Source organism: Echeneis naucrates, chromosome 8, assembly GCF_900963305.1.
Source record: "Echeneis naucrates chromosome 8, fEcheNa1.1, whole genome shotgun sequence".
NCBI classification, from domain to species: Eukaryota; Metazoa; Chordata; class Actinopteri; order Carangiformes; family Echeneidae; genus Echeneis; species Echeneis naucrates.
This window is the reverse complement of record NC_042518.1, coordinates 3,541,899-3,561,325: the sequence shown is the minus strand read 5'-3', so window position 1 is coordinate 3,561,325 and position 19,427 is coordinate 3,541,899. Positions and strand designations below refer to the sequence as shown.

The following is a 19,427-nucleotide window of genomic DNA, read 5'->3' as shown; positions in this document are numbered from 1 at the left end:
GAGCGCGTCGGTGTACCCAACGCACCCTCCTTTAATCTGACTCCTCTGGGAGTCAAGGTCACCGCAATGCAAACATCCCACTTCCGGCGAATTTCACATTAAAAGCCTCGACGGAGTACTGAAAAGAAAAGATGGAAGTTAAAACAATATATGTGCATTTATGTATGTTTATATTTATAGCTCATAAATGTCAATCATGAGGAACAAACGCTCCACTAGTTGCTTTTTTTTAATTTTAGTTTTTTGGGGAGTAATTTGAAGGCATTGTTCCCAGACTTCCTGTTTGTGCATGCATGCATGCGTGCTTGTGTGAGTGTGCGTGTGTGTGTGTTTGTGTGTTTGTGTTGACTGCCGCAGTCCGTTTCCAGGCAGGCGGATCACAGACGGATTTAGTTATGAGCAACTGATGCGGTCTGGCGGAAGAAGAAGAAGAAGAAGAAGAAGAAGAAGAAGAAGGGAGGAGGAGGAGGAGGAGGAGGAGGAGGGGAACACAGAGGGATTTTTTTTTTTTTAAGGAGGAAGGAAGCAGCAGAAGTGTTGAACATTTAAGTTTGTGAGTCGGAGCGGGGCTTCTCACTGCGCCTCCTCCGCTCGTCCTGCAGCAGATCCGCCGCTCCCCTCCTGCAGCCGAACCGTCTCCGTGTCCAATGAATGGAGTTGCTTTTTGCCTTGTTGGAATACCCCCCCACTCTGAAAACCACGTAAGTACACCGAGCTGACAGACTGACCCCCCCACACGCACACTCACACACACACACGCGCGCGCGCACACTTCATCAGGGCTGTTTGGTTGCGGGGTGTGAAGTGCGGGAGCCGGTCAGAGAGCGTGATTTCCTAAGAGGATTAACACACACACACACACACACACACACACACACACTCACTCAGAGTTTGGTCGGTGTCCTTCCTGCAGCTCGATCCAGAGTCCGGATCCAGAGTCCGGATCCAGAGTCCGGATCCTGCCCGGATCCTGTCCGCCTCTGCTGCACCGGGAGGCGGACAGTCCGGTCGGCTCGGAGCGTGTCCCGCCGTTTCACCGTCATCATCATGACAAACAAACTCCTCAGTGAGTCAGTTTGTAGATGAAAACAGCTCTGAAGGAGCAGATGAGCAAAGTGTGATTCCCGTTCCTGGATGTGAAAAGAGACACAAACACGGCAAATGCACCTCAGAGGTCAGCTGATATCTGTTAAACCAAAACCTGCTCCCTTCTGCCAAAGACAAAGGCAATTATTTCCACCAAAGGAAACTTGTTGTCATGTTTCAGATGGTGATTGTGTGGAATGTGAGCTGTAGTTGTGTAGTTGTGGTGCGTCACAGTGAAGTCATGAGCCTGGGCGGTGGTCTCCTGGGTCTTTTCTTTTTTTAACAGCAGTGAGCTCATGTTCACTTGTGTCTCCTCTGAGTTGTAACGTTTCTCTCTCTCATTTTTAGTTTATTGGGATTTTGAATGTTTCTGTGGATTCAAGCGACAGTTTTGAGGGTAAACAAACACAAAAAGTGTTTAATGTTTGGCAAGAACTTTTGTATGTAAAAAGCGTTGAATTGAGAAGATGAGAGTGAACTGAAGAAACGCTCACAGCTCCTGAATTAAAGTGACCACAGAGGAGGAGAGATCACCGGAAACAAAAAGTTATGACTTGGTGTTTTTAAACTGTAAAAATGAAAGGGGAGAAACAACGTCAATCATCTCTCCAACATCAACTAACTATAAAAAAAAATCTGCACATTATTTCCTCAGTTGGTCTAAAAAGGTTTAGAAAGGAAAAACTCCAGTTCGCTGGTCATCGGTGGAAAATGTGGATTTTAAAAAAAGAGGCCTCTCCGCTGACCTCGACTGCTCTAATCTCAGTCCCTGACCTTTGACCCCTGCATGTCTCAGCCCACACCCAGCTCACCTCACGTTCCCGGTGGGGGGGGGGGGGGGGGGGCAGCGTTGTGGCAGGCGCCGTGCCGTACAGTAGATAAACACAGACAGAAATAACCTGCACACATTTCGTCACTATCTCCTCCTCGAGTCTGACTGAACGTTAATCTCCCTTTTAAGATGAGGCGATAAAACACCAGCAGCCAAAAGTAAAATGACACTATAATCTGATTGAATGCTAAATTCGTCAAAATGAGACCTGGAGTGAAGTCGGTTCAGCGTCTGAGCGCGATGAGGTCGAGGATGAGCGAGTCTGTGTGATGGCTGTCCGCTGGGACTCGTTTTAATGTTGTTATCGGCCTGCTCTAATGTAGCAGCGCTGCGTTTCTGGGGTAAGATCAATGAGGCGGGGCGTGGCGGAGGCAGCACCAACAGCCCTCCTGGTGCCCTAATGCTGCACCGAGCCACGTGATGTCGGGGAATATTGACGACGGGAAACACGAGAGAGCTTTTATGAAAATCTTGAGCCGAGCCGGTCGATGTTAAAGCCTTTTTTCCTCGTGCACCATCAGGCGGACGCAGCGTTACCTCGCGGCCTCCTCTGCCTCACAGTCTGACCTACACCCCGTCTTCTGGTCCAGTCCGGTCCAGATGGACTCCCACCTCAGACCACAGAGGCCTCGGTCAGCAGCGCCAGGATCAGCTCTTGACCAGAGCAACTTTAAGTGAGAGCAGCTGCATGATGCTGCAGAGGAAAGCGTTTCTGTGATCGCTAGCAGATGGCTCCTCCGCTGCGGAGTGGGCACCGAGCACAGTCAGCAGAGAAATGCTGGGAATGTACCTGATTTTATAGAAACTGTCACCGTCTTTCATTTCCAGTTGTGTTTGTGCAGCAGCTCCTTCTTTCTTTCCAACCTGCCGGTCAGATCACAGTCCGGATCAATAGTTCTTTATTATTCACTCCAGTTTTAGCTCAGAAGAATCACGCTGACATGTTAAAATGTCTCGTTTTGTCTGACCATCAATCCAAAAGCCAAGACAAGAGAAAAAAAACAACAGGGAAATATTCACTGGGAATATTGAATTTAATATTTTTTTAAATTGACTTGAAGCGAGTTGTTGCTGACTAATCGTGACTTCCTGTGTAAATTTCACCGTAAAAGTTAGACGTGGAACTCGCTGTTGATCTTAAATCTGCAGACAAATACAGTCTGTGATGAGAGGCTGCTTAATTTCAGCCTGCTCACCTTTCCGATTTGCTCGAGATTTGAATGTGTTGCGACGCAGGATGTCTGCAGAGAGAAGTCGGAGATGCTGAAGATCTGGAGAGATTTCTCATGAAAGATTGAAATTTGTTGCCACTAATTCTGTCTTCCTGCGTTCTGCAGCCCTGGAGACTCATTTGAAACCTGGTTTGGTCTTTCACAGCATCACTCCTGTAGACTGTGTGTGCTATCGCAGCATCAGTCCGTTAACACCATCAGAACTTCTCTCACGCCTTCACACCTCCGTTCTGCTGCATTCCTCGAGACGACAGCTGCGGCCCCCCCCGCTCGCACCTCACGTCCACAATCATTAACCTGAGAGTGTGTGCGTCGACATACTTTAATCACTCTCACACACACACAGTCAAGCACAGGTGTTCACAAATATAGGCGCTCTGGCATGTTTACATCACACTTAACGTGTCAGAGTTGCACACACACACATAACTTATAATTTGGACGCAGGTGCACAAAACGTGCTCTCGTACACACCGACGCCTTTTCCCTCTTGGAGGCGACGACCAGCCGAGCTCCGTGCAGCTCGGTTTCACTTTGGCCCCTCTCTCTCTCTCTCTCCCTGCCGTGTTTGCACGAGGAAGTCCTTGATGCTGTGCAAATATCACACAACTGGTGCATAGGTGGGCGAAGGACATCAGTCATCGTTGACCTTGTTTACTGTGGTGAGGGGGGAGCAGCTGTGCAGAGCGGGCCTGTTTCTGCTGCTAATGGCTCTCTATCGATCAGCCGGTCGGTCACGCTGCTCTCTGCAGGAGCAAACCTCATCTAAGTGGTGAAGTTAAATTACTATGATTGACTTTGGTCTGAATTTAATTATTATCATGAATCTGTATGACAGGTTTAATCATTATTTAGTAGATTTAAAATGAGAGAGAGACAAGTTACGAGCATGCCCCCCCCCCCCGAGCGCATGAATGAAGTTATGAACGTTATAGATACTTCATACTTTGCTGCATTCACTTGTTGCAAAGTCACATCACCGCCATCACATGTGATTTCATCAAAGTTCAGTGGGTTAGTTGGGGTGAGGAGGTTCACTGGTTGTGTGAATGACATTTCCAGCTCAGAGGATTTTCTCTGATGGACACACGTCTGATACGGCCGTTTTCTTTTCCCTGCATCTAGAATCTCTCTGAGATGAGGCATCAGTAAATCCTCAGATGTGAAGCGCGTTAACCAAACATCATAATCCAGCAGCTTAGATATTCACTTTAAGATGTGAGTTGCTGCAGGATTTTCATCCTGAGCCTCATTTTGCCCTCTGCCCTTCCATTTTTATCTGATCCGTCTGTCCCTACGCAGAAGACACAGCGTCCCGCCGTCCTTTCCTTGTCTTGTGTCCCAGCCGGGTGTTTCTCATGTGGTGTCTGAGTCGCAGGCGCTGAGTGGTTGGTGTGAAACAAAGCCTCTCTCAGAAACAGATGAGGGCTAATTAGATTCAGCCTGTTGAAGGCCTGGCTGGTGTCAGTGTCTCTTTGTGTGATAGCTTGCAGAGAGATGCTGTGATGGTGTATGTGTGTGTGTGTGTGTGTGTGTGTGTCTGTGTGAGGCTGTTGTACTGTACCATGCACGAGGAGCTTGGTGTTGATGTGACGCTTGGCACAGGAATGGAGCGCAGGCTGGATCTTGCTCTGAAATGCAGACTTGACTCCATATCTGTCTGGGGGATCGGCCTACAGGCAGCCAGGAGAGGTTTGAATCAGGGTCAAGGTTCAGGGGGTCAGGGGCCCCGACCCTCGTCACACACTTGGCCCCCAGTAAGGAGGCTAAGGAGGCAGGAGGGGAACCGATGTCGCTGCGTGCAGCAGGGGCCACGGGGGTTAAGCGGGGGCCGCCTTCTGACCGATCTGCATTCAGATGATCCTTGTTTTGTCTTTCTCACGTCCTCATATCTGCACATTTTGTTTTTTTGCGTTCCCATGTTGTTTACTTAATTTCTTTCTGATAAGAGTGAGTGTGTGTTTGCAGAAAGCTGAATGGTGCACTGTGTCTTGCTCCAGCCAGCTCTGTGTGTGTGTGTGTGTGTGTGTGTGTCACATTCCAGTGCAATCCCTGCTGTGTGGAAAAAAGCGTGCAGAGGCGGAGAAAGGAGGAGGAGGAAAAAAGAAGGCAGGAGATTGAAAAATGGAGCGAATTGCGATGATTTTTTTTTTATTTGGAGGTTGGAGGGTGGTGGTGTTGGGGGGGGGTTGATGCTGGCAGGCAGCCTGAACAAAATAAGGCAAGGAAGAGTGAAGACAAGAAAAAGGAAAGTGAGTTCTGGCTTTGTTCTGGCTTCTGCAGAGAAGCTGCCAGATTTCACGCCACTCTTGTAAAACTTCAAGCAGCAGGCAGCTGAGTGTTTACCGACACGCCGTCGCTGGATGTTCTCAGTTTAACCAGCGATGGGTGACGTGGGAAAAATACTTTCTCTCGATAAAATAAGCAGGTGGGAAAGGTGGTGCTGTTTGTGTCTGATCCAGGAATGTAATCAAGACATTCATCAGACCGACTCAAAAATCCTGTAATTGATAGTTAAAATTCAATTAGTTTTGCTTCAGATATAACCAGTTATTATTTTCTTTCTTCAGATCAAATGTTTAGTCGTCTCATCTTCAGGAGTTTAGTGTCCTGTTTGACAAAGAAAAGCAGCCCGTGCTCACGTGTGATACTTAAACTAGAACAATTAATTAACGATAAATTCTCTTCCTGTTGGTAAAACTGATTTGATGTGTGATATTTTGCTCACTGGTCTGATACAACCACAGATTAAAATCCCAGAACAGCCAAAAGAGAAGCAGCAAAAGCTGAGGTGCCTTCATCTTTTAGCTCCTAATCTGAGTTAAATAACTCCAGATATGATTGCAGATAAACATCATCACCCACTAAGCCAGCCAGAGCTCATTCAGTGTGCTCACGAGCATAAAAATAAGAGCATCATAAGACAGTATAAACACACGGACTGTAAAACATCATATCTAATAAAAGGCGGAGAACAGTCAGCTGTAGTTCGGGCAGAGACGAGCTCATCTGCTTTGAACATTTCACCAGTAAACAGAGCATTTGTGACTTTTATTCATTCAGATAAGCACAAGATCACAATTTAAATTTAAAACTAATTTCTGTGACATTCATGTTGAAATATTTGTGTTGCTGTAAGCTGTAAATTGTAGAAAATGAAAAAGTCATGAGATGAAGTTGTAAGAGTTGTAATCACAGAGAGCACCGAAGCATGAAGTGCCTCAATCAGAAGAAGAAGAAGAGGAGGAGGAGGAGTTCTGGCATTCAGATGATGATGATGATGATGATGATGATGTGCGCTCAGGTCAGGCCTGTTTACACTGTACGTGGCAGCGGGCCAGCTGACGCCGAGTCGATGAACTGTGAATTGCGGGTCAGTTGCACTAAATCGCTGTTGTCTCATCGGAGTTAGTGACTCACTGGCCTCTAAACAAACGGGGGCCACAATGCTGCACTGTCAATGCACAACAACAACGAGCGCACAACCACCAGTCCTGCCTTTCTTTCTGTTTGTAAGCAGTGGGGGGGGGGGGGGTGACAGTCCAGCAGAATCACAGGACAGAGATTATCAGGAAGCTAATGAGCAGCAGTGGATGCTGGGATGAGATAGAGTGCTGTGGTTTTCCTGACGCACAACCACCGCCTCTGTTTACACACTCACTGGGATAACAGCGCTCAGACGCCTTTTTTGACCATCAGTGGTCCACACTGTCTCCATTCTTGTCCACTGTTGTTGTGGAGCAGCACAGATGACCCTAACCCTGTTTCATGGAGTTTTATGTGCTCTAATTATTTCTTGGCTGCACACAGTGACTTTCCAGCTTCCCTCCCAGATACGATGTGGTGGCAACAACAACAACAACAACAACAACAAAAAAAAAAAGATCCAGGTCTTTTTTTTATTCCCCCGACTCTCTCTTTTGTCTTTTGCCTCGCTGTGCTTACAAATTAAAGTCAGGAAGTAATCCCTCAGAAACGCTGTTTTACAAACACATCCCCGTCTGTTTCCTTTTACAAGGATAGCTTACTCGCAGCTTCCTCTAAAATATTACAGATACTTCGTTTTAATAATCCTGTTTTATCCAAAATACTCACACATATAATCCTGTCACGGTCTGACTCACTTTCTCATTCTTTTTTTTTTTTTTTTCCAAGCTGAATTTTTCATTTGGCCGATATTCAAAACTCAGTCCTGTTCCCAAACATCACCTTAACCAGAAAACTATGAACATGCAAATCTGGTATCTCTACACGCACTGATCCGTGTTCATGGCCGTATCTTTCTCAGTCACTTCCTCCTTTCGTTCCCTCCTCCTTCCTCGTTGATGAATCAATTTATTTATATTCAGATTTTTTTTTTTTTCTCACCCTGTCTGGTTTTGATCCGCTTCCTGCTGCCTTCTTTGGTCATCTCCTTTTCTTCCCTAAAGCATTTTGTTTCGAACGTGCAGCCCGAGAGGCTTTTTATACCTACAGCAGTCGGTTTTCCTCTGAAAATTTGTGCCATAAAAGGTTAGTTTCGTTAAGGACTTCTTGCATATCCTCCCCCTCCCCCCTCTTCTCACTCAGTTTACAGAGTGAAAACGAACAGGACAGTATGTTTCTATTAGCATTCCTCTTTGCTCTGAGCAGTGCCAGCATGTCTTTCATCTCAGAAACAGACTGAGACCATATGTGTGTGTGTGTGTGTGTGTGTGTGACTCCCATGTCAACAGTCACAATCCTGCACTGTCATAAATGGGTGAGACAAGTCAGACCCGTCTTCCCCTTCAGGCCGCACGTCTGACCTTTTATGAAATAATTCATGGAAGCCGCAGAGGACAGTTTATGATCGGAGACCCCGAGCTGCTAATACAGAGCGACAGAGGCTAAAGACGCAGAGGAAACGGCAGCACCAGCCTGACATATTGGTCTCATCACTGCATTAAACGTCTGTGTGTTCAACAGGCAGCATCCCCATCCCGGTCGGCGGTGAGTCAACAGGAAGCAGCGGGCAGATAAAACGATAACGCGCGTATTCAAAACATGCCAGCCGGTATCTTTGTGCCACTGGGGAACGATGAGAGGAGCAAGGGGAAGGAGGAGGAAAGAGGGCGAAGGCCGGGAACAGATCGGGTTTAATCTGCGCTCAGCGTGAGAAAAAGATTTTCGTGGACGTTTGTGTCACGTGCGATCGGCTTCACTTTGCTTTAGGCTTCAAACTGGAGATTTTCCAGGTGAGAAGATTTGATTTGTCAACCTCGGAGGTCATGCAGTCATCGGTTTTGTTGTGTAAACATCTGGTCAGTGCGCCGTCTGTTGAAGAGGTCGATGTGAGGGTTGAAAAGGCGACTATTAGCCCAACTTTTGCTCAGGACTACATATAAGCCAGCTATTCTCAGGCTATCGGGCGATCGAGCCTGTGAGGACCAAACTGAAGACTGATTTTGGTAACGTTAACGATAATCCCTCTGTGCCAGCAGTCTGGAGGTGCCCCTGATTTCCAGAGAATGGCTGTACTGTACGCTCCAGTGCGAGCAGAGCCGCGGTGGGAGCGGCGGTGCATGGCAGGAATGTGAAAACCAGATGACCTCAAATTCAAACTCCAGGTCTGTCGGAGGCAGCCGGGCCATCTCGTCTACAAACACTCAGACTCCTTTCTTCTGCAGTCCCGCTCTCTCCCCGCCCTTTTTCCTCCTCCCTGGCTCAGCATCGCTTCCACCACGCCCCGAAATGCTGGTCTGCCGCCCAGGGGGTTTGGGACTATAGGCTGAGCTGGGAGTCTCGCCTCCAGCTCCAGCCAAGGAGAACGACGACGTCATCCTCCGGTCTCAAACTTATAATTTTCATATGTTAATTACACAGAGGCGAAGATGAGCCAAATATATATATACGACTGGGTTTGTAGAGGAGGGGGAGGGAGGCAGCCAGAAAAAGAGGTGGGGGCTTGAAGCATGGCCGCCCTTCGACCAGATGCAAACGAAGTCGTGGGGGGATGGAGAGATTTTAGAGGCCTGCTGGAGCCCTGCGGTTTTCTGCTGCTCAGGCCTGCTTCTGAAAACAACCAGGAGAAAGAGAAGAAAAAGCAGGAGGCACAAAAAGTAGGAAGAAGGGGGATGGGGGGGGGGGGGGGCTCTTATTGCAGCGGAGCTCAGACGTGACGCTCTGATTGCTCCCAGTGGTTGTGGTCAGTACAGAAGAGGGGGGGGGTTAGTTCTTTGCCAGATGTCGTCATTGGGCCTGATGATATATATGGTGCACACTCACATGTCTGTTCAAGAGAAAGTGCAGCTGGGAGAAAACGCCGCCGCCACCTCAGGACGTTAGTCTCTCTGTGTCTGTGTAAGCTCAGGCATCCCATCTTTACCTGGAACAGATCCCTTTGGAGATCAGCCTCCTCCGTGTCCGCTTGGATCTGTGAGCTCTCACGCCGCTTTCGGAAAAGATAGAATCATAGAGGTGAAGCGTTTTTTCACTCGGGTTGTTTCGGGTCTCTGGCCGCTGCAGAACCTTTTGAGAATCAGCTGAGAAAAACCAACTCAATTCCATAATGAGCATAAAAAATGCGCTCGTCTCCCCCGCTGGCCTTTTTTCTCACGTACTCAACAGAGGCCCCTTCTGTGGGAGACGAAAAGATGAAAAATGACAGCTTGGAGAAAAGCTGCGTTTGTAGCGGCAGGAGGGGGAGGCTGAGTTGTAAAAGATTATGGCACCTAAAAGTGCATCATTCCTCACGTGAGTCAGGTCTACAGCCACGCACATGCTTCAAATTAGAGCTCTGGCTTATCAAACACATGATGGCTTGAAGAAATGTACTTCATAAATCTATCAATTTTCTGAGCTGATTTTTTTATTATTATTATCTTTGGCCAATCTAAGCGTATTGCAGATGTTTCCACGTGTTCAGTAAGAAAGTCTTGAAACATGACGTGCAGCTAAATTAAAATGAGCAATTTGAGTGTCATGAAATCATCAAGACAGACGAATTTCAACCCGAAAAAATCTTTTACTATTACCGAACTCTTAAACAAAGATATATTACAACAAAAGTCAAAAGCCCGTTCTCTGTGTCGACAGATGTAAAAGAGGATTTGGATGCTGCATCTGAAAAGTGTGTTTGAATCCGGACAACATGATTTTTATTTACTGACGAGCATAAAGCAGGGGATGAATTAGCTCAGCCTTCTCCTCCAGATAATAGCTTTCCAAAAAAACATCCAAATTACAAACTTGAGGCTTCAAAAATGGCAGCTCACAAAACCAGCGGGGTTGAGCAGCTCCTGGAAGTAAAAATTTTGAATTAGAACGTAACGTTAGAATGCAACTTTGTAGTTTTGGTCTTGGTTCTTTAAAAAAACACATCTGATAGGGACTTTTTTTTCTCATTCTCCTCCTCTCTGTCCCCTTTGTGACCAACAAAGTGTAACAACACCCCCCCCCCATCTTTTTTACCCCTCGAGCGCGGCTGCGTGGAGGAGCTATAAATACTTCTGACCTCTGTCGTGGTCGGACAACAAGTTGTGCAAACTGTTCTGGAATTAGCGTGACCCCAACCTCAGAGGTCCGCTATCGGCGGACTGTCGTCGTCCTTCTTTTATCTGTTGAGGTTTTTGAGATATCCATCCCAGATGTTTTCTTTTGTTCCGCACGGTCAGTCGAGTAATCACAGTTTTCACTGGGAGGTTTTTTTGTTTTTTTTTTTCGAATGGTAAAAATACTCTCTCTGTGTTGTTTTGGGAAAGACATGTTGCTGTTTTTTTTTTTTTTTTTTTTTTTCCAATGTGACCCATATTTTCTTTACCTCCTCTGTGCTGCTGGACATTCAGAGGCAGATACCTCATAAAACCAAAGACTAACAATAGTCACAGCTATGAGACTTACGAGGGGGCAGAAGGAGCGTGTGAACCAACAAACTACCGCTTCTCTTCGTTTTTTAGTTCTCATTTTGGTGACCTCAGCATGAAGAAAGCTCTCGACTGGAGACACTCCCTGTTGATGAGGTTAAATTAGAGCAGCATCTCTCCATTTAGTGCTGGGAGATGTGTGTTTCACTGTGGTTTTCTCTTTCAGCAGTTCTCTCTCCACAAACACACACACACACACACACACTCACACATACACAGTTTCTTCACTGCATACTTAAAGTGCTGATCGTATATGACACGGCCTGTAAGTCTCTCCTGACAATGAAATGTTGCCCAACTGAGGTTATAAAAGCACTTTATGAAACATGGACAAATGGTTCATATGGAACAGATCTCCCCCCAACACACACACACACACACACACACACACACACACACACACTGAATGTGTACACACACTAACGAGAGTTTGTTAATAATTAATCAACACGCTGAGATTCATCTGAATGTGAGCGACGTAAATGTTGTGTTAACGTTCCTTCAGTTGTCCTCCAGCATCAGAGCGTCCCCGTCACAGATGATAGAAAAAAAAAAAGAGTGGGGGGGTTGTTGGAGTGAATCTTTGGGTAAATATGAGCTTGTATCATCTGTGTCTCTCCTCTCCGTGCCCCATCTGCTCTTCCAGCTTCTTGCCCTTTGTTTCTGCTTTAAATCTCTCTCTCTCTCTGCCCTCATTTTTCATTCTCAGTAAGTTTTTCCCCCTGGTGTTCGCTTTCCAACATCTGTTAACTCCCCCCTTCCTCCCCCACACCCACACCCCCACCCCTGGATCGCGCTCTCCTTCCTCCTTCTATATCTGTCTACGTAGATCTGATGTCTGGCCGGCGGCCGGGCTGTCTCATGTATCCCATGTTCCCTTGTGGCAGATGTTGTCTTTTGGTTGCAGTTTTTTTCTGTGATTAAAACATGAAGGATGGAGCGAATACTTTCATTGTCACTTTAACTCGTGGATTTATGAACAAACAGTTTAATGTAGAGCTTTTGATCGTCGTGTGAGCTTCCTCGGCAGGAGTCGGCCCATCAGTTAAAGAGCTCGATATTCATTCAAGTAGCTAATTTTTACATTTCAGAAAGGAGAACTTTTTTCCTGATCGATAAGTTAAATGATTTTACTTATAATCAATATTTCATTAAACCTCTAATCATCTCGGCAGCAGATGTTAGTCTGTGATCTGTGTAAATTTACTTTTTCCAGATACTGTAAGTTGAAAAAGTCGTTTTACATCCACATGAGAAGAATATTTGAATTACGCCTGCACAAAGTGGCCAAGTGCAATGTGCAAATTGAAAACAAAATGCAAAATGATGAAAGTATGAAATTGTGCATCCCAGTATCTGCCAAAAATAACGGTTAAATATGTTCTTTCACATCTCATCCAGCCAAAACTTGCAGGCCGTCTTTGTTTTGGTTTTTTTTCTGTCACTTTTTGACAACTCCCAGAACAAAAATCTGGCTGAGTGACAACGACTCTGTTCATGTGAGCTGATAAAGTGATCATCGGCTGCAGTGAGTGAACTGACAGATGGAGCGTGTTTGTGGGGAGTGAAGCGGTGACCTGAAGGTGAATTTAGAGGTGAATAGGTGTTTTCAGTGGTTTTGGGTTTCCACACTGAAACAGCTCACGTGTTCTGACTTCACGTGGTCAGAGTGTGACGCACACACACACACACATTAGTAAAGAATGCATGCATAATGTGTTGCCTTCCCGTGGAGGAGCTGCTGAACTGCTTTACTCCTCCGGTCTGCAGGATTTAACTGCTGCTGCTGTTGTTTCGGGTTTGTTCAGGCAGGGAGGACGGGAACAGCAGACCACCCAGCTCCAACCCTCACACATTTCATTTCATCCCCGACTCCACCTGCTCTGCTCTCTGCACTTCTTCAGGCTGTTTTCGCCTCAAAGCTCCCAACAGGTGTGACCTCTGTGATCTCCAGCCGCCGCGTCCCGCCCCGCCTCTGATTAGAAACTGACCCAGGAGCACAGATACTGCTTACAGACGTACACCTTGCGCTGATGCTGACATTGCAAACTGCAGTCTGCACTGTATGTGGCTGTCTCCTGTGTCCCGCCGCCCTATGGCCTGCTCCACGCCCGTCTGTGTTGTGGCTGCCCTCTATCGGCTGCAGGCCGGTAGCTGCAGTCTGATCCCGGCCCAAAGGCCTATAGGTTCTGTCTCCTGGGGATTTACAGGAGATTAAAGTTAAAATTAACCTGCTTTGGAAAGCTGCGTTCCTTTTTCGCCCAAGTGCCTGCTTTTGTAGAGTTAACTTCGACAGATTACTGCTGATGTCTAGACGGTGAGATGGACTCCCATCACTGGTTTCTCACCAGGACTGGGCATCAAACCGTCACACTTTTTTTTTTTTTTTTTTTAAAGCCTGAACAGATTGTGTTGCTGTAGAACTTGAAGAATGTGAATATTAAAAGTGGGTAAACAGGAAATTAATCTAAAGCTGGAAACTGAGGACACAAAGTCTTTTTTGTTCATTCTCCATATCACTCATCCGTGCAGAGTCATGGAGGGAGGAAGTTGTGTTGTGTTGTGAGAATCTGCATTGCATATGTTCTCAAACTGATGAATTCAGATTTTGTATGTGTTTTGTCTGTTTGCATGTTTTCGTTCTGCTGCAGCGTAAAAGAATACGAAAGAGAAAAAAAAAATAAAGTCCAATGTTTGAAGAAGTATAAATGCAATGATGAGATGTGGGACTCTTTTCCATCCTCTCTCTCATCTCTTTGCTTCTCAGATCAATCTGGGGAACCCTCTTGGTTGACGGTGCCCCCTGTTGTGTGTTGTTTATGTCTCCCGAACTTTCGCAGTGCAGTTTTGCATCAGCCTTCATTTGTCTCACCAGCAGGGGACAGGATTCATTCTGAGCTGAAGAGATCCTTCTTGGCCTCTCTTGAATTGCTTTCAGGGGTTTTTGCTGAGCTCCTCAGCCCCGATGTGACCTCCGCCGACCCTGCCCGTACTTTCTCTGAATGGTTGTGGCCTGCGTTTAGAGAAAACCACCCCGTGGTTGTGTCTGAAGGCTGGCTTGTTTGTGGCACGCCAGTGAAAAGCTCACTCAGCAGTCTGAAACTCATCGCTCCTCTCCTTCCTGTCTATTTCCTGTCGAGTCTCCATCTCGAAGCTCTGTATTTTTAATGTGTAGGCACAGCGGAGGAAAACTTTGTTTTGTCTCGGGCAGCCGCAGTGGAAAAAAGCGTGTATGTGTGGGCGCTGTGTGTGTTAATCTGTTGGCCTGCGGTCATGTTATGAGTATGAAGGGGATTAAAACATATCACCAAACTAATCTGTCCGTTACACCGACTGCTCTGCTCCGTCGCTGCCCTCCCCTTTTCACTTTCCCCTGTTTGGCTGTGAGGAGGAGGCAGGAGACAACGAGGCATCGCTCCACTGAGATAAGCAGCCTTTGATTTCCTGATGCGCCGGAGCTTTGTGTTGTCAGCTTGTGTTAAAAGATCGTCAATATGACGTGTGCAGCATCACCGAGAAGCAACGCTGCGGTTGAGTAAGAGCGGTACACTGAGCCCCCATGCAGATGATGGACGTAGCTGTCTGCCTGCTCGGGCCTGCCTCAGCCCAAACTGTGGGTCCCTGGTGGGGGGGGCGGTGTTGCTACTGTCACAACCCTTCATGTGTGACTGTTTGTCCTCCATGTAAACTGTAACTCAACGCCTTTTTGTTCATTTCCCTTGCCCCTCTTCATGCTCATCCTCCTTTTTTTTTTTTTTTTTTCGTAAATGCCTCCACGGCTCATGAAAAGGGACTGACAGAAACCTTTTGTTTCCACATTAGGCGCTGCTCCTCCTCAGCCAAAACTAACTGTTATTGTGAAACATGCGACGTTAAATCCCCACTCAGCGCTGGTGTGTTTTCAGATATTAAACCCTCGTCTGGCTTTGCATCAGAGATGCAGTGTGATCCCGTTGCTGCTCTGTGAGTTCCTCCTCACGGCTGCAGGGGCGAGGCCTTTTCTCCTCCTCCTCCTCCTCCTCCTCCTCCTCCTCCTCCGCCCGCCGGTGCTCCGCTCGTCCCCATGTAGGGCGGCTCCGACTGGTGGTGTGTTGAACCCAGAGCTCTGGTCTGAACCACAGAAAGAAGAGAACCCCCATCCCACCACACACACACACACACACACACACACACACACACACACACACACACACACACACACACACACACACACACACAGTCCTCTGACTCTATGAAGAACCCTAATTACATATCCTGGTGTATTTATACTCTGCTGTGAGTCAGTGGACATGTGGCGTCTGTTTGTGTGTATGTTCGTGCACGCTAGAAAAAGCCTTTGTGTTCACACACAAACACTGTGTGTGTGTGTGTGTGTGTGTGTGTGTGTGTATTAGTGAAAGTGTTTGCTGACTCAAACTATTTCAACCATGGACAAAGTGGAGGGAACTTACTGTGTTAAAAACCTTTTAAAGTAAATAAGTAAAAGTATTTTTTGAAGGAATAAATAACTAAATAACTTTTTCTGTTACAAATGAAACGTTTCATTTGGTCTGGTATGAGTAGTAGCAGATAAACTATTTTAACATGTCTTCTTTTCTTTTGTTTTATCGCAATAAGACTTAAACTCGGCTCACCGGTAGACATGTGAAATAATCTTTTCAGACTAACATTAAAACTCCTGGTCCTGATGGGCCTGCAGTTCTACAGATATAACTGTTAATCAGGCATGTGAGGGGGCTGACTGAGTCGGATTGTGGAAAGTGTAGTCACGCTCCTAAAGAGGCCCAGTGGTGTTTTCTTTTAAAATAACAAAAGTTGGTTTACATCATATTTGAGGTATTTTTTTTTTTACAATCCAACAATGATTAATGGGTCAAGGAAAAGGATTAAAAATCCAGTTCATATTCCGCTACATCCATTTCATCTTTTTGGCCTCTTGAGACTCTGCAGATTTATCGCTGCACAAAATCAAACCTCAATTTAATCTTAGCCTGTTGACATAAACTCCTCTGTTCCCTGCAGTCATGTATGTATTTCTTTGTGCTCTGCTTTTATAGACAAGATGTGCCATCTGTTCCAATGTGAGAACAAAAGCGAAGGAGAGATAAACCAGCACAATGTAACTCATACAACTAGATGCTCAAGTCTTTAATCCCTCGTCATTATTCAGGCCTGCAGTGTATGTTCTTGTCGGCGGAGCACAGATATCCAGAGGGTACAGACTCCGTCCGGTCGAGTTTGTACTTGTCCCGCTGTGCAGCAGGTGAAACCTGTCTAACGTCACTGCTAACGGATGTGCGGCGGCGTGCTCGCAGGGACGAGCGTTGGAGTGTAAAAGTCGGTTGTTGGGAGCAACATGGTCACCTGTCTGCCGCTCCAGCATGTATCCTGGACACCTGGCTGTTTGGTGAGAAGTCTGGATGGGACCTGGGGGGGGGGGGGCAGGGACAGAGGAGTCAGGGCAGGTCACCTGTCTGACTGATTTAGTGACCTGATCTTGAGGTGTCACTGGGTTGGGATCCCACGACAACCTGTGTGTGTGTGTGTGTGTGTGTGTGTGTAGGGGGGGGGGGGGTTGGTAGATCTGATAACGATAGAAAAGGTCATGTTGACATCCAGTAACAGCCGTTTTGTTTCTTTCCAAGCGCTCCTCTCATTATCATCTTTCCTCCTCTACATTTTCCCTTCTCAAGCAAAAAAAAAAGAAAGAAAGGGAGTGAAAGAGTTGAACACAGCAGAAAGCAAATGTTTTCTTTTCTCTTTGTGCTGGAAATTGGCCTCTTTCTCTCTCTCTCTCTCTCTCTCTCTCTCTCTCTCTCTCTCTCTCTCTCTCTTTTTTTTTTTTGTTGTTTGCCTGTTTCCCCTTTGACTGGAGGGGCGGTGGCGGAGGCAGGGCCGACTTTTGTGGAGTTTAACGCCGGGATCGCAGCTTTGTCACTGTGTTTGTGCTACTGACACACACACACACACACACACACACGCAGCACACGTGCGGTCAACAGGCTTCCTCTTCACGCAGCGCAGCAGAGACCTACAGTGGACTTAACCTATCACAGCAGCCTGCAGGAGATATCTCCATCTGGACTGTTAACTGCCGGAGCCTGGAGCCCCATTTCCTTTTTTTTTTTTTTTTTTTCAACCCCAACATGCAGCCTCAGTGATGTCCAGCATTTATTTATTTTTTTATTTATTTTTTGCGGGGGGGGGGTGGGATTAGAGTACAGTTGACTGTACAGTGCTGTTGTTTGTTTGCTCATGACTGTTGAACCGGTTCGTGCAGCGCGAGCGAGCAGCTGTTTGGATTTGGATTGAGCAACGAAAACAAGGAAGGAGGAGGAGGAGGAAAGGGAAGGGAAACGGAGGGACAGAGGGAGTGATGAAGCATCTGATGCCTGCTGAGGTGAAGAGAGTTCGTGGAGATGAGAGAGAGGTGAAGGGATTTGTTTGGCTGTAGAGTTGTGGAGGGAGGGTGGAAGGAAAGGGAGAGAGAGAGAGAGAGAGAGAGAGAGAGAGAGAGAGAGAGAAAGAGCAGTGGGAGGGAGGAGAGACAGCGGATCCAGCCCTCTGGGACAGCAGTGAATGTTTTGGGGGGTGGACAGAGTGGCTTTGTATGCAGAACATCACCGGACACCGACGGGAGGGACGCTGTCAGTTGTTCTCTGTGTGTGTCTGTAGTGAAACCAGACCTACCTCTGATCCATCCCAGCGCCACACACACTCCTCCATCTGCTGCCCAGGAGCCTTCTTCCTCGCCCGCCCACCATCCACCACCACTTCTTCCTCTTCTGACAGTTTGTGTGAATGTGAGTTTGAAGCCCGAAGAGCTGATTCTCCAAGGTCAGGAGCGACAGGCTGTGATGTGGAACTTGTGGGATTAAATTTTCCGGCGGCTCGGCAGTGACGGCGATGGACAGGAGCCAGGAGCCGGCTGCTGCGGACCTTTGATTTTAGATCCCAGAGGAAGATTTGCAAGTTCCACTGAAACCACCCACACCTCCCCTCTGCTTGATCGTATCCCCTGTGTCTTCTGCGTCTGAAGACCGTGTTGTGGTTTCCCTGAGTGTGTGCGAGCAGCCCATGTGGGCGCTGAGGGATGTGGATCTGAGCAAACTCCGTGCCCCGATGCCCGCTGCTATGCTCCCGTGCCCTGCGCCGGCCGGGTCTGACTGGAGCTTCCAGAACCCGGTAGGGGTGGACTGCAGCTCTCCTGAACCCCGCTGCATCTGGCTGGCGGTGCTCCGCGGCACCACGGGCCCCGTGCCGCCGCCGCCGCCGCCGCCATCCCCACTGCACGCCATGCCCACTGGGCACATCAAGAAGTCTCATCAGGCCAGGGTAAGGAGGTTGGAGGTTGGCGTCCTCGGTCACCTGTCACAGTTATATGATGGAGTCCGAATGTTGTGTTTGACGTGGAGGCTGCGTAGGACGGTGTAAACAGGGTTTATGCTTTAAAAACAGGCACTGATCTTTTTTTAGATGAATAAATTCATTTTTATTCAATAAAAAATGGGAAAATAAGGACAAATGCTTCTCTTCTCTTCTAAAAGACAAGAAAACATAATCGAGCAGCAGAAACTTGACTTGTTGAAACAATCATTTGAAGTTTCTGTCGACCAGATAATCGATTATTCATCTCATCAGCTCAGACAGTGTAAGCAGACCATGAAGATGTTAATGTTGGATAATTGTTGTGATTGTGCGTCTCTCCAAGAGAAACAGGCCACAAACCTCCCTGTCACCAAAATATCCCCGTGACTGTGGCCATCGTTTGAAGCATGTGTTGACTTCAGGCTTTGTGTCGGGGATCAATGTGCACAATTTGATTATTCCTGTTTTCTGCTCAATACGAACAAACATGACTCGGCTGCTCCAAACTCATGGCATTGATTATCCTGCCTGGCTCGGGCTCATGGGACTTTTTGTTTTCTGATATTTTGGTGTGTTTGGGGGGGTTTTGTCTCGTCGTGACGGATGAATTTCATTCACTGGCGTGCCAAACAAAGGTGTGTAAACAACGTCAGTGATTATCACAAGGCAAACAGACATTTGTACAAAGACAAGTCAAATCAGCTCTCGATTGTTTAATGTCCTTGTAGCTCTGAATATTTCCTGACTCGGACTCTGTCTCTGAAGAAGGTGTGAGCGTGAAGATGCAGCGGAGGTTTACTCCGACTTTTAAAATGTTTTCATCTGTTTGTGTGGACAAATTGACTCTTTCCCTCTTTGGGGAGGGGGGTCTAATTAGTGGCCAAAGACAGATGAAGGAGGGAAGCTGCTAAGTGCCACTTTTTGCGAGGTGTTGTTGGAGTTGTGTGATTGTTATCCTTCCCCCTCCCGATCCCAAATGCCCTCAGCATTCAGCACCCCCCTCCGGTTGTTACCGCCCCCGACCCC

General features: G+C 47.2%; 1 protein-coding gene across 7 annotated transcripts in view; it reads left to right on the top strand.

Moving 5' to 3' along the window:
• arhgap23a (Rho GTPase activating protein 23a) overlaps positions 1-19,427 on the top strand; it is a 60,799-nt gene that overhangs the window by 11,340 nt on the left and 30,032 nt on the right. For 2 of the 7 annotated variants that reach the window (XM_029507900.1, XM_029507899.1), the window contains exon 1: positions 17,500-18,368. The exons of 1 other annotated variant lie outside the window; for it this stretch is intronic. In XM_029507900.1, the coding sequence (XP_029363760.1) occupies positions 18,111-18,368 (258 nt within the window). In that variant the 5' untranslated portion in view covers positions 17,500-18,110. Of the gene's footprint in view, positions 1-531; positions 702-16,323; positions 16,441-17,499; positions 18,369-19,427 lie in introns of those variants that run through there. 4 more of the 7 variants (XM_029507897.1, XM_029507898.1, XM_029507901.1 and 1 more) reach the window with 3 other exon arrangements.